This window comes from Alternaria metachromatica (genome assembly GCF_023757995.1).
Source record: "Alternaria metachromatica strain BMP 0045 chromosome Unknown scaffold_4, whole genome shotgun sequence".
In the NCBI taxonomy this organism is placed as follows: Eukaryota; Fungi; Ascomycota; class Dothideomycetes; order Pleosporales; family Pleosporaceae; genus Alternaria; species Alternaria metachromatica.
In genome coordinates this window covers 305,592-320,362 of record NW_026055495.1, presented here as the reverse complement: position 1 = coordinate 320,362, position 14,771 = coordinate 305,592, and the positions used below count along the sequence as shown (strand labels likewise).

At 47.8% G+C, this 14,771-nt stretch overlaps 4 protein-coding genes across 4 annotated transcripts; all 4 read right to left on the bottom strand.

Annotated features, from left to right (window-relative positions):
* Positions 1 to 384: 384 nt before the first annotated feature.
* Positions 385 to 2,633, bottom strand: J4E83_002467 (uncharacterized protein; the record flags this gene model as incomplete). Its single annotated transcript, XM_049329413.1, has 4 exons — positions 385 to 786; positions 963 to 1,241; positions 1,293 to 2,512; positions 2,561 to 2,633. The coding sequence occupies 4 exons, from the start codon at positions 2,631 to 2,633 to the stop codon at positions 385 to 387; spliced, it is 1,974 nt and encodes a 657-aa protein (XP_049191092.1).
* A 625-nt stretch (positions 2,634 to 3,258) lies between these two features.
* J4E83_002466 (uncharacterized protein) lies at positions 3,259 to 4,341 on the bottom strand (the record flags this gene model as incomplete). The annotated part of the gene is made up of 4 exons (XM_049329412.1): positions 3,259 to 3,509; positions 3,558 to 3,674; positions 3,725 to 4,174; positions 4,224 to 4,341. The coding sequence occupies 4 exons, from the start codon at positions 4,339 to 4,341 to the stop codon at positions 3,259 to 3,261; spliced, it is 936 nt and encodes a 311-aa protein (XP_049191091.1).
* A 751-nt stretch (positions 4,342 to 5,092) lies between these two features.
* Positions 5,093 to 5,935, bottom strand: J4E83_002465 (uncharacterized protein; the record flags this gene model as incomplete). The annotated part of the gene is made up of 2 exons (XM_049329411.1): positions 5,093 to 5,440; positions 5,504 to 5,935. 2 exons carry the CDS (start codon positions 5,933 to 5,935, stop codon positions 5,093 to 5,095), a joined length of 780 nt encoding a protein of 259 aa, XP_049191090.1.
* Positions 5,936 to 6,582: 647 nt separating this feature from the next.
* On the bottom strand, positions 6,583 to 10,180 carry J4E83_002464 (uncharacterized protein; the record flags this gene model as incomplete). The annotated part of the gene is made up of 5 exons (XM_049329410.1): positions 6,583 to 7,440; positions 7,491 to 8,708; positions 8,761 to 9,895; positions 9,954 to 10,048; positions 10,100 to 10,180. The coding sequence occupies 5 exons, from the start codon at positions 10,178 to 10,180 to the stop codon at positions 6,583 to 6,585; spliced, it is 3,387 nt and encodes a 1,128-aa protein (XP_049191089.1).
* Between the last annotated feature and the right edge of the window lie 4,591 nt (positions 10,181 to 14,771).

Genomic DNA, 14,771 nt, shown 5'->3' with positions numbered 1-14,771 from the left:
TAATTTCTCAACAGCGTGTAGTAAGAACATTCAAGGACATTGAGGAATGAGCATATTCGTGCATCAAAGTAGATATGACATTTTGTTGTAAAGGAGGGGTATATAACCAAAGGATCGCATCGCATCGCATCGCCTAGTGTCGTATATCGTATATCGTATCGTATCGCGTAACATTCCGTAATATGTACTCGAGCAAGAAGAAGAGGAGCAGGAGAGCGACGCTGCACTCTCAATCAGAGTGCCAGTCACTCGCCTGGCTCTCTCCAAACTCGCTCCTATAGCGCCTACACAACCAGAAAGTCAACACACCAGCACTCGAACAAGATAGAAACAGCGGAAACACAAAAGAGCACTGGTGACAGCGAGACACAAAGCAAATCGCACTTACTCATCCCTTCCGCCCCCGTTTTCGCTGCTCTCGCCCTGCATGCCCAGTTTGCTTGCGTCGAGCTTCGCTAGACCGCTCTCGCCGAGTGTGTCTCCGCCCCAGCCTTCCTTCTTGCCCTCGATGAGCATCTTCATCATGTCCTTTAGTTCGCTGACTTCTTTCCTCAGCTGCCTGACTTCCAACACCGCAGTGTCGAACTCGACGTTAGGGCGCGAAGCCTGGACCTTCTTGTCCCAGCCGTCGGCTTCAAAGTCACAGCCGTCAAGGACTTGTTCCCACTCCATGGTTGTGTCTTCGTCGTCTTCGCCGCGGCGGCGGTTGTCTCGGACGACCCAGGCTTCTTGTTGTTCGAACATGGCGGTGATTACGAGGAGGGGTGAGTAGATTACTGCCATGACCTATTTTGTGTCAGCTTTCTGTGCAACTAGATCGTTCTGGATATGGATTGTGAAAGAATGCTGTAATCAGTACTAGGTGATAATTGTCTCATAGCCGAAGCTCTGAAGTAGCAAATACATAGAAATCATCATATAAACAGCGGAAGCGAGGGCCTATGCGAGGAGGTATCACGTACCATATCGTTGAGCTTGTCGTAGCGCTTCTCATCCATCCACCACTCGAATGGCAGAATCAAGAAGAACATCTCGATGAGATTGAACGGAGCGATGAAGACATTCTCGTCGGGAGCACGAACGAATTGCATAGTCTTCTGCGAGAAGAGAGCCATGTACTCGTCGATAGCGTTCTGTGTAATGTCTTCGTAGGCTGAGTTGTAGAGAGCGATGAGGACGTTGAGCAGGATGACCATGACGACGAAGGTAAAGATGTAGTAAAGAATGATACCGAAGGGAGGCTACTACTTGTTAGCTCGTGCCTAAGTTTAATCCCATATGATGCGACCTACCGAGAAGTTGTCGAAACCTTCAAACTCAGGCGATTGCATGACAGCGTTCAACATGGCTTGGAACACGAAGACAGTGTCGTTAGCAAGCTGATCGTCCGCGATGTCCAGACCGATGAAGGCCTGGAAGAAACCAATCATGACGACAAGCAGTAGCATGAAGAAGATGAGCGACTCGCGCATCATAACCTTGAGCACAACGAGCATAGCACCGAAGAAGCGGAAGGTGTCGAGGTAAAGCAACAGACGCATCCAGAACATGGGCGCTGTGAAAGCCAAGAAGTCGTAGCTCATCTTGTTCAGGTACTCGCGTCGAGTGTCCTTCTCGTCGCTGATAGGATGTCCAAGAGCCACCATGCGCAAGACGAAGCTGACCGTGAGAAGCGAATACAGAGTGCTGTTGAACATGTTCCAGAAGGAGATGTAGAAGCGTCCGACCTTCCAGAACTTGTTCGCCTCGTCACAGATGAAGCCCAGAGTGAAGAGGTACAGCAGACCTTCGACGACATCCAGGTCACCAGAGGGATTGATGGTGTTGATAGCACCGGTGTAGAGACCCAAGAAGATGATGGACACGGCAATCTGCACCCAGTTCTGGTACTTGGGGACGCGCATACGATCGGGGTCGAGATGGGCCCAGTAGCTGGTGTTGGTCTTGTTTTCGTATGTGACAAAGCGACTGGGGTCCTCGTCGTCCTGGACTACCCAGCCGCGCCAGAGGTAGTTGATGCACTTTTGGTAGCCGGACGATCCGATGACGGTTACGGCGTGAAGGTCGACAGCCTTCTCGACGGCATTGGCGGGTGTGGTTGGCTCTCCGTCGATCAGAGTCGAGTAGCGCTTGAGCAGCACCTCCTCGAACAGATATGTGGTATCCTCTTCGGCCTCAATCAGGCGCTTGGCCATGATCTCTGCCGCCACGGCGCGGACTTCGTGGAGGTCGGCATCCCACAGCTCTGCGGTAGCTTGTTTCTTAAACCACTTCTTCACCTGCAGCAGGCAGAAGACCACGCAGGCATTGTGTTCAGGAGCTCCTGCTTGTTTGGCCGTCTCTAGCACCTTGTCGGTGATGATGCTGCTATGCGCCTTGGTGATCTGCTCCTCTTCGAGCTCGCACGGTACAACTTGCTCGATCTGATGCTTTAATCGCAGAGCGACTATGGTAACGTCTTTCGGATCGATAGGCGGAGGAGGAAGGTGTTCGCGACGCGACGTGGGAAGAACTGGGAGGTGTTAGTACTGGGATTGATAGGAATGATAAGAGGACCTACGCGCGCTCATCTCATCCTGCACTCTGTGTCGCCTATCGCCATCTCCACTGAATAGCTCGTTCCACCGCACCATAGCTGCGGCGTTGCTGTAAGCGCTATGTCTCGTGCAGGTCAGTCAAGCTTCACGAGAGCTATGTCGAGCTCTGGAAGTGCCCAGCAGAGAAGTACCGAGGTAGCGTCAGGCTTGGAAAAGCAAAACTGCGCAACACAACAAGACGCACACTGAGCAGAGTATCTCAGCAAAGAAGGAGCTGCGGTGACAGCGCGACAACAAAGCAGCAGGACCCACGATAGACCGGGTTCTCGAGGCTAGTGTTGGCTAAAACCTGGCTGACAACGCTGGGCGCGCTCCACCAGTCCAGCCAGCGTCATCCCGCTCCACCCTGCGAATGGCCCAAGCTCTCTCTTGCTACCGAATTAATCCCAAGCCGTTGCATGCGAGACCACAATTGAGACATGAAACTTGAGTGCATATTCATTGTTGATTTGCTGCTAAATCCGCTTGTTCTAACACTCCCTCTATGCGCAAACGCATATATGCATGTGGCTGAAGACAAGGTGCTGTACATGTCGAGACGCCTTTGCATGCATGCTCGTGAACCACCATATCGACGCCTCAAACGCCCATGCCCACTTTTTGCAGATACCCTTGGTCTTGATTATCATCGTTGCTCGTATGCAAACATTCTCCCAGCCGCTTAATCGGCCTCAGCAACACCGCCCTCATCGCTCGTGCTCTCGTCCTCGTCACCGCTGACTTCCTGGTTCTCACGCTCACGCTTCTCCATGAGCGCGGCCAGCTCGGCGTCGTCGTTCTCGGTGACGGCCTTGGGTGCCATCTTGACCTGGCAGTCGCCTCCGGCCTTTGAAATATTCTCCTTGATGTCGACGATGGCTTGTTCGAGGCATGCGATACCGGCGCTCTTGTCGAGACATTGCGAGGTGAGGACTGCAGGAGTTAGTTGAGAATGGGGATGTATGCAGCGCGATCACGTACCGTAAAGAGGTGGCGATACGAGCTTGACCTTGACCTGGTTCTCGGGGGTGTTCTTGGCCTCGGCGCATCGCAGGGCGGTCTTGACAGCGTCGATACCCTCGTATCCGAAGCATGTGACTATGGACGTTAGCAAAGACGTCTACATGACTTATGCTCCTCCAACATACCCTCAATGTCTGACCGGACCTTGGTCGGCTGCGGTGTCAGCCTCTTGCCAATGTAGCTCTGCAACTCCTCCTTGACAACGTCGTTGGGGAATGTGACATCGTTCCAGACCTCGGGGTTCGTAATGCTGAGCTTGAAGGCATCGATCGAGTGTCCGTACTTCTTGTTCAGCGGCCAGCCGATGGTCTGGTAGATCTCCTCGATGGGTGTTTGCGTCTTCTCGGCGACGTGGCGCATGATGCTGTGCACCATCTTTGACTTGTTGTATCGCTCCTCGCACTTTACAATGTCCTCAGGCGACACTCGGCGCTTCGACAGATCAATGTAACCCTTGTCCTTGTCTACACGGAGTACGACGACGACTTCGTTGCGGCCAACTCGGATGAGCTTCTGGATGGATCGGATACGTCTTCGCGAGAGTTCGGATAGCAGAATCATGCCGTCGATGTTGTCTGAATGGTCAGCCTTTCTGCCCATGCCGTTGCTACATCCTCAACCCACCATATTCCAGCAGCTTGACGTATGCGCCCATCTCAGCGATCTGCTTCACGTTGACCATGACGAAGCTCTCCACCTCCGGGTACTTCTCCTCGTAGAATCGGCAATTCGTTAGAGACATGGTGAATATGTGCTGCTGCTCTTCTCCTGTGTGGTGTTGGGTAACGTCGCTCGACTGTCGCGAGGTGGGGTCGCTTTTAGGATTGTTCTTTCCTTTTGGGGTGGAGTTTCCAGAGGTCAGGTGTAGTGGTGAGCGAGAAGAACTTCTTGCTGCGCAGAGTGGATAAGCGTCGGTCTGCTGGGCTTGGGCCGAGTGGAAGCGTGAAAGTAGTTTGGCTCGTAGTGACTCAAAGATTTGCCCACTCACTGTGTGAGATCGCCCGCCGCCGTGGGGCAACGCACGCCATTCCCCTTTCGGTAACGCGCCATCCCTGTTCCGCCTGCCGCGACCGACCTCACCACATTCCCACATCCACGATTGCAGCGCGAGGTGTTTCGTCGAGGCTCTGCCTCACTGAGAAAAAGCTTTTATCACGTTGAGAAAACATGTAGAGTGGAAAGAAACAGGAAATACGATACAGAAAACTACAAACCGGCTCAAAGCAAGTCAAGGAGTTGGGAACCATGCAAAGGCGTCCGCCCCAGTGCATTACGATCTTGCTGGAACGTGAGAGAACAACAAGTCAGACAAGTCACATAAAAAGGCAAGATTTGGGTCATGTATTTCATTACCGAGAAACACGTAATTCCCCGTCATCTAAATTCCAAAGACGGAACATGTACATCAATCGCATCCATCAATCATTCATCACCAATCCCACCGATTTCCAGTTCGAAAACTCCAAACCCCAATCAGTGAACCAATGAAACGCTTAGGCGCCAAAGAGAGCCATCAAGACACCACCAGCCAGAAGGGCAGCGCCCACATTGCTAGCATCAGCGGCGTCAGTGAAGGGAGGAAGAACAGGCTTCGTCATGGAAGCGCTAGGACGACCAGTTCCGGTCGCGGTCGCAGTCATCGTGGTGTTGAAGGTAGGGAATGAGTGCGAGGGCGTGGAGAAGCCAGAGGGCACGTGGCGGGAGTGCTCAGAGGGCTTGACTGGAGTTCCAGTGATGATGGACACACTGAAGTCGGGGGTAGCAGCGCTCGATGAAGGCGAGACGACGGTCTCGGTCACCTCCTTGGTTGACGTGAGGCTCTTGGTCAGAGTGGGAGGAGGCTGGTTTCATATGTCAGTGGACTGAATCGGTGATGGGAGGATCAAGAGAGATGGGGGACTTACAGTGGCAAAGCTCGGGGGCGTCTTGCAGCCAGTGATGGTCGTGGTGTGAGTACCGCCATGGGTGACAGTGTGGACGTCGCTAATGCAGGACTCAGACGGGAGAGGCTTCTCGGTCATAGAGGACAACGACGAAGGAATAGACGTCTGGATAGTCATGTCCTTGGTAGAAGAAGACTCGGTCAGCGTCTTAACTCCGGTACCGCTAACAACAGGAGGCGCAGTGACCGTGACAGTGCTAGGAGGTCCGGACGCGGTAACAGTCAAAGTGTTGCAGTGAGTGCTAGACGAAGTCGGGACCGGGTCGACGAAGGTGACTGAAGTCACGAGCTGGACGGACGTGACGACAGATCCGACATTCGAAGAGAAGTCGGTGCTCGACAGAGCGACGTTGAAGAGTGCGGTGGCCGCGAGAAAGTTCTTGAAGATAGCCATTGCAATGTTTGGTATTTGTTGTTAGGTGTAAGTGAGTGTGGGTAAGAAGTTCGAAGGGATTGCTTGAGGAGCTTCGAAAGGGCGGTGGAGTAGAGATTGAGTTGCTTTAAACGAGTGTAGAGTAGAAGCGATGGGTTAAGAGAAGGTGAGGGCGGGGTATCGCTCTATTTATCTACGGAGGCGGGCGTTTGTTTGTGCGGGGAGTGGGCCGAGCGTGTTTTGATAGCGCCAAGGCTGCAGTGCGGGTGAGGCGATTAGGCAGAGGCAACGCGTCCGCTGTCCTTGAGTGTGAATGTGAAAGCGTTCGCGTGGGGACTTACCCATCGCGTTGGCGTAGCGACACCGCGGGACCGGGTGGTGGCGTCAGTGAAGGTGAGATAGTGCAAATGAAAAATGAAGAACCGCCATATGTCAGAGGAGTGTGGCAAAATGTGTACTTTAGACACTTCGATAGTATGACATTATGCGCACCTATGTATATAACTCAAACGCTGTGGTCAATTGTCAACAGCAAGCATGCAACGATGTGCCTGCCCAGACCGCCCACCACCGTGCTGAGTCCTAAACGCTAAAGACTCAGTACGCCTATTAAGAGTAATAATCCATACACGATACAAGCCTTCATAACACCTTAGACCATCCTCCTCTTATGTATTAGTATTACTCCGACCACAGTTCCCATTCTCACCACTCTCCTCGAGCCTGAAGTCCGCATTGTCGCCCTGGATTCGCTCGATCTCATTCTGTATTGCAAGTACCCAATGATCTCGCTCTGCACGCGATCGCGCCCTAAAGACCACGCTACGGCCTTTACTTCCAAGCTTAGCTACTCTCTTAAGCTTTGTGCGCTTGCCCTCTTTGCGAACTTGTTCACCGCCGCCTGCACCTTCTTCGGCACGGAACCAGCTCTTTGCTTTGCCATGCCATATAACAAACGTGGTCATGACGTCCTCGTCTGTTGATGTCCAGCCGTCTTCGAGGTAGATCCGTGGAAGGGCGTGGTGTCCTGGTTTGTTCGCATCGAAAGTTTGATTTTGGTAGAGGAGGTCGTTCTCTGTGAGGAGACCAGAGTAGACGTAGCAGTCCTTGAGATCGAGATTCGCGATGCGCTCGTGGTGGATGTGCGCAAGTTGTTTGCCCACTCTACTTCGCAAGACATCGCGGAAGATGAGCAGCGTGCCGGCAGTCAGCAGAACGCTACATCGCGTGAAGGGCGCATGTATGCGCGGTTTGCGATACAACATTCCGCTCATATGAACGCTGCGACAACAAGCGATACCACACATGTTGTAGAGCTCTGGTGAAGCAAACGATTGAGTGACCTCCCACTTCCTCGCAAATTGCCCAACGTGTGCTTCTGCCTCTTCGTCAATCTTAAGGGCGCTGAGGTTACGACTACGTGTGGCTTTATAGAGGGCAATATCGGATGCGGTGCGATGTTTCCAGTACTTGGCGAGAGCGCGTAGATGTTGTATCCACTCTTTCCGATGAGCTTTGTCTGCGGCCTGAAAATTGAGTCAGTTGGGAGAACAAACATACGTGGAAGGATACTCACCTGTAAGCGAATGATGAGGCCATTCTTCATGACCAACTCGAGAGTACGATCGATGTCCAGGTCCTTCGTAGCTCCGTCGTTACGCATAGAGTCGTCGACCTCCTCGTCAAAGTCGACATCCGAGCCTTCCTCCAGATCTTCGTCAGCGGGACTCGCGCCCAACTGGGCTTTGCGGACTTTGACAACATCTGCCAAGCTGATGTAACCGTCGCAGTTGAGCAGATTCTGCTCTTTGCGGGCGGCCTCATCTGCTGCATCTTCGTCATGCAGACGCCTGGCTTCCGTCGTACCTGAGTGACCCTCCATTAGCCACTCAATCTGCCCATCCTGGAGGCCATAAGGATTCACAGCCCAGCTCTCTGGCACCGCGTCTTTGACCGCTTGCGCTGTTGGCACATTGGCATTTCCAGACGCAGGTAGCCTCGGAGGCGGAGGTGGGGTGACTTTTGTGGGTCGTGAAAAGACGAGATACTGATCGTGGCTGGCAAAGTAGAGCTGCTTGTGGTACATGAGGCCTAGTCGCTTTGCCCGTCCTCGCTGCCCTGTCAGTCGGATGAGAAAGCCTTCGACGGGAACCGGTTCAGTCAAGGTCTTGTGCTTCTTCCTTGTCACCGCAGTTGTAGGATAGTGTGTCTTGGGCCTCAGTTCCAGTTCGTGCGACTTGAGCATAGCTATGGTGCCGTACATCTTCCGCTCGTTCGCGCCATGTATCCACTCAAGCCGATCATAGCGCTTCCAGGCGAGACCTATGCGCTGGTCCTTGATCCACGATTCCAGCACGTCAGCCCACTCGGGTGCGTCTTGCAGTTGATCTAAGCAGCGCTTGATCAAATCTTGAGCAACCGCCTGTTCCTCTTGCATAGTTCTCAGCAGAGCCTCCTCGGTATTCTCTGCATCTTGAACTTTGTTTTGCGATGCCTCTAACTTCTCGAATGGGTTGGCGATCCGTATGCTCAAGCTCATGTCTGGTATGCTGATCTGAAGCTCGGAAGCACGCTGCCAGCCAAGGACGTTTCGGAGAAAGGTATACCACTCTACTGCGTTGGATGCGGTCCGAGCTTGCATGATGAAGATTAGGGTCTCGCGTGAACCTGGAGACGATACCACCATTGACTTGTCTAACGACGAGTAGAGATTGACTTTGCAGGTCTTTCTCCCCAGCGGAACTTCGTATGCAGCTTTCTTGCCTGCTCCTGCGTTCTCAATTTCCGGGATGACCTGCGAAGGAAGTTAGTAGCTTGACGCAGATAAGAGCTCTGGAGAAACGCACCCGAGTCTGGTAGAGCTGCAGCAGGAATTCTGCGTCATTGGTATGGCTGTGGCGACAGACGACCATGTACTCCCGCCATTTATCCTTGACGCGGGAGACGACCCTCTGGTTGACGTTTTCGTCAAAGTCTTCGGGAACTTCTGCGGCGGCATCCACTCGCACAAGCATGCGTTCCATCTTGACGACAAGCCCATCTTTGATCTTCTGTCGTCTTATCTTGGTCCCAGCTCGCTGGACAGTCATTTGCGCCTTCTTCGCCTTGAGCTGGATCGTGGCACGCCGGGAGTCCTCCGGGATGTCAAACTTCACAAGGTTTCGCAGATTCGACTTCTTGCGCGTCAGGTCTCCCGTGGCAGGGTCCGTGTCTTGGGGCAGTTCCGCGGAAGAGGACATCATGCCTGATCTCCTCCTCACTCTTGCCATTATACCCTTCGCAGGCGGTTTCGAATCGACATCAGCCGAGGCCGGTGCCTTGTTCATGTCAGCCTTACGCAGCAAAGACGATGTGGAGTTTGCATCTACAGAGGCTGCTCCAGTAGCTGATGCAGGACTCCCAAGGCTCTCTACATTCGACAGTGGGCGTTTGCCTAGTGACGTTGATCCTGCCTGCCCTTGGCCTGAAGGAACTTGTAAGCCACTTGCCTGTGCGTGCTGTTGTTGCTCCTGCAGCGGCCTTTCGTCCGATCCTTGTTCGTCTTCGTCATCATCTTCGTCTGCGGGTATCGAGGATGCGGTGATATACGTCTTGTCCGTACTCGATCGGCGGACTGTCCGTTCGTTGGTGGGAATGCGCTCGATGTCGTAGTCTTCCGGCTCTGATGGCGCGTCTACAAATTCTTCGTTTTCGTCATCGTCCATGACATCGCTCTTGTGATCTGAAGCGCGCGGGACTTGCAAGGCGGGTGGAGTCGCAGCAGTCGCATCCGCCGCGCCATTGGCCCCGCTAGCCTCGAGCTCTTGCGCGCCTTCCTCGTCTTCTGCTTGAAGTTCTTCGGGCTGGGGGAAGCTGTGCTGGAAGAGGGCAGACGAACTGGGGCCTTCGAGGCCGCTCAATCGTCGTTGGCGCGCCTCACGCGGGTCTGAGGAGAAGGTCGCCGTACGCGTCGAGTAGTTGATTCGTAGATGGTGCTTGTACCTGAACGTACGAAGTCAGTATGTATCTCATATGCAGTTCCTACAGCGACATCTCTTACCAATCGGAGCGGTGCTTGGTCAGCCATGCCGTGGGGATAGGACCGATGAAGTAGCGTCTCGTCGTGAGATGCAGATGCTCGGGCGTGGCATGTTCCTACTCCTCTTAGCTTGCGACATGCGTGCGGTAGTCTGCAGCCATGCATACCAGTCTCTGGGTAGTGTACGAGTCGGGGGGCAGATTAGTAACGTCAGGCTGGTGCCATGAGCGGCGCTGCTGGTCGGGCATTGGACCTCTCCTATCTCGTTCTGGCCGCGGAGGTGCGCTCCTTCAAGTCACAGTCGGGTGGGAGTGAATACATAAACCACTAAACAACATACATTAGGTTAAGAAGCTAGTAAGAGGCGCGACTATTTTGCATAAGGAGAGGCAGCCACGAGCGCGTGGCGGGCGTGCGACTAGGAAAGCAGGCGCGGGCGAGGGCCGAATTGGCGACGGCATCCTAGCCTTCGTCATCGTTGAGGTGCCCAGCCCGAACCCCCTGTGCAGATCATTATCACAGATCTTCTCACATCCCCAGACCAAGGACAATATGCGCAGACACGCGATAATCATTCCAGCATTGCAGATAGGCTTCGAATGAGCCGGCGGGGTACCAAGGAGTAAGCTGTTATCCACGTTTCCGACACGCTTTAGCGTCTTCTCCAAGACTACCCACGATTCTACGACATCACAGAAAAAGCAATCTGCGCCCTTCTGACTCGAGGCATTCCGCAACAGACGATCTCTACGCACATATCCATTTACCAATTGACTACTAATTTTCTTCGGTTCACGTGTTCCCAGTCTTACCTACCAGGTTCTGGTCCCACAACACAGTTTGGTTCCGTATCATCCAAGCGAAGAGACCACCAACTCGCCAAAACGTGCAGTTTCACATCCCAACCTACCCATTCCGGCAATTCTTTCGCAAAACTGTTGATTCCGGTCTCGGGTGATCTGCTAAGTGGCGTTGCGTACTACGAGGGTCTTCCTGGTCAGCACGATCTTGACAACTTGGTAGCACAGACGTATTCGCATGCATAGTGCGAAAAATCCAATTCGTGACTCGCTGACTGTGAGGCTGTAGGTTTACAAGAACGATTTCATGTCGTCGCACGTATCCATTCACAACTCTGTCTTCTCCTTCTTCTTCTCCGCTTCTAGCAACGTTCGCCATGCGATCTCAGCCGCGCCCCTCGCTGCCACATATTCAGGGTCAGAATACAGCATCTTGGCCCGCGTTCCAAATAAGCTGAATGCATCTGCGATTGCCATCCGAATCTCTTCACAACCAACGCTATCTCGGCTTCCCGTCATTATGACATTGATTTCTTTGGGAAAGACCCAGGGCCTCTTCGTGTAACCAATGTACACTTTACGCAGATACTCTAGAACGAAATCGCGTACTTGCTCCTCCGTTGCCGAGCTTCTGCTGCCAAGATCAAAACTTGTTCGAATATCATCATCATCGTAGTTCGCGATATCGTGAGCGCGATCCAGCGGTCGACCATCGAGTAAGATAGCATCCTCAGTATATTCCACAATGACTGTGTGGCACCCAGGAAATCCGGCTGATGTTTGACATTCGGAACCGCTCTCAGAGAGGCCCATTCCATGGCCGGCATACGCAGCGATGAGCTCGTGTAATTGTAGCCCGGAATCGGTCGCCAGCATACGCAAACCTGCGTGCTCCGCGGCATCCTTGATATCTTCCTGGTATAAAGCGAGTAGCGCAGGGAAGCTCTGTATCGCTGATATGGGAGATCCAAGTTTACTTTCTGCTATCCTCACCGTTGCCTTTAGCATCTTGGCTAATACTGCTACGTCGCCAGAGGCGGCCAGACCGAGCTTCTTTCGTGCGCTTCGCCAGGCTCTTCGTGGAGCGTCGTTCCACAAGTCTTCCATGCTGCCGTAAGGTTCGCTGTAATTTACATGGTCAGTAATTGTATACATAAGTACAATGATCCCGCAACTCACGTTAGATGCACCGAAGAAGGCAAAGAGAGGCGTCGCATCATCTTCACATACGCCTTCGATGCCTCCACTCGGCCCAGGTTTTCGAAAGTCCCGTCCGGCCACCGAACTACCGCTGTCGCGTGGTTTGCAGTGAGCGAAATACCAACTACTGGCGACATCGACGTGGGCTTTTCCCGGAGCTCAACTGCGACGGCCTGGGCGTAGGAGATAGCAAGCCGGATTGCTACTATACCTGCGATGACAGACAGGACTTTGAACATGTTGCTTGACTGTTCAAAAACACGATACTTTGGTGGATAGGTGCGTAAGTGCATAGTATTTTGAAAGTTGGTGAGTAGTTGTGTTAGAGCTAGAGACAATTAATAATTAGAGATAATTAAGTATATTATAATTATTCTACTACTAAAGAAAGTTAAAATAAAATCTTTAGCTATATACTTAAGAGCTAAGTAATTATATATTTATAATTAAGTAATTATAACTACTTTTTAACTTTAATATACTCTTTAGAGTAGTAAAAGTATTAATTTACTTTACTAAAACTAATTTTATTAAATTTACTATAATTAGTATACTTTAGTAGAGTTTAAGCTTAAAAATCTAAAGTATAGTAGTAAGTTATAGTCTAACTAAGTATTTAATTATACTTAATACTAATAGTAGTAAGCTTTTACTTATTTAAATAAAACTTAATAGTTTAAAAATTAACTTTATTAGTTTAAAAATTACTTTATAATAGTTTAGAATATAGCTAATAGCTATAAAAATCTAAGTATTTAACTAGTAAAAAATAATTCTAATAGTAAGATTTAGGCTTTTAGTTTCTCTTAGATAAAGTTTATAGTATAATTAATAGCTTAATAAGCTACGCTAGCTACTTATATAAGTATATACTTAGACTAGAATTAAAGACTTTATAATAATAAGTTTTCTAATTTTTCTCTTTTTTACTATAATTATCTACTTTTATATTATTAAGACGCTTAAGCTAATAAGCTAATAAGCTATCTATTTAATTAACTTATTTACTTAAGATTTTTAGCTTTTAAGCTTTAGCGCTCTTAAGCTTCTATACTTAATTCTCTACTCTACTTAATATACTACTCTACTTACTTTTTTATTTTTTTTATTAGTATAGTAAGTTCTTACTTTAGTATCTAAATTAATAGCTAACTATTATAATTTAGTCTAATAATTTAACTTCTAACTTTAACTTTAGCTATAAGTATTAGCGCTTTAGCTTCTACTATAATAGTATCTTATACTTTAATTATAATACTTCTAGTAGTAGTAATTATAATATATAAGCTAGTACTTAGTATAATAGCGCTTAGTATAATAGTACTCTACTTAATAATACTTTATAGTTAAGTACTTAACTTTTTTACTATACTTAACTTAAAAAAGCTACTAATTAATTTCTACTTCTTTTTTTTAAAATAATAGTAGCTAATAGTCTATTTTTTAGTAGCTTTACTTAAGATAATTAAGCTTTTAATACTTAACTATTTTAAAGCTTTATAAATTCTAATAATTAACTAGATTAAAGCTTTAAGATAACTAGTAACTTTAGTAATAATAACTTTTATAAAAATTATAAGTAATTAAAGTTATATATTAAGTATATCTACTTAGATTATAAAAGCTTTTAGTTTAATAATCTTAATAATAAGAATATATAAAAGACTATTAAGTCTATTTCTAAAAGTAGTATCTTTATTAATAATAATACTTTCTAAACTTAAAGTTTAGACTTTTAGTAATTTAACTATATTAAAAACTAAAGCGCTTAAAATTAAAAGAAGTAAGCGTTTCTAAGTAAAGATTATAGTTATAGTTACTTTTCTAAGAACTCTAAGAGTAAAGCTTTTATATCTAAAACTTTTTTAAATTATTTATATTTAGTGTATACTAGTTATCTACGTAAGTAAGTTAGAGTATTACTTAACTATAATACTTCTTAACTTTCTAAGTATAAGTATTATATTTATTAGTAGCTTTTTAATAATATTCTAGAGACTAATTATTTTAAGTAACTTTATTAAGTTATATATTATTTATTTTATAACTTTTACCTCTCTAGGCCTTAGAGACAGAGCCTACTACGTTATATCTTATAATATTATACTATGTTACAAATAACAAATAAATAAACTTTTAAGCTATTAAAACTAAGCCTAATAGACTTAAACGCCTCTTACTACCTACCTGCACTTTCTTTTCTTACATATTTACAACAAACAGCAACGCTATATTAACTTTTTATTACTACTAACACTACCTAGAGGTTATAATAACTTAGTAGTAGTAGTTACTACTATACTATATTTAGTCTATTAAGCGCTGCTGCTGCTGCCTCTATTATAGTTACTATTACCTAAAGGCTTAGAAAGATTCTAGAATTAGTAGCAGCAGTAACATCTCTATAGTACCTAGTAAAGAGCCTCTTACTTTAATACGTTACACTAGCCTTAAAGCCTTCTATACTTATCTACACTAGTTATATTCTATTATAAGCTTATTAAAAAAGCTAGCGCTATCTACACTACTAAAGTTATTATATTATCTACTACCTTATTATATTATATTATATACGCATAGATTGCTACTATCTATTATAAGTAGGTAACAAAGTTTAAGACTAGTTAGATCTATCTATTAAAGTTTTTATTTATAACTTTGTTAATATAAGCTAGCTACTTATTAGAGAGATATATAGCAGGCCTACTATCTAAAGCCTTAGCTAAATTCTTAAGACGCTTATTCTACTTAAGAGTAATATATTGTCTTTTCTTATCTATCTTAGTACTAGCTAACATACAGATACTACCTAGTATAAGAGTACCTATAACAAACTTAT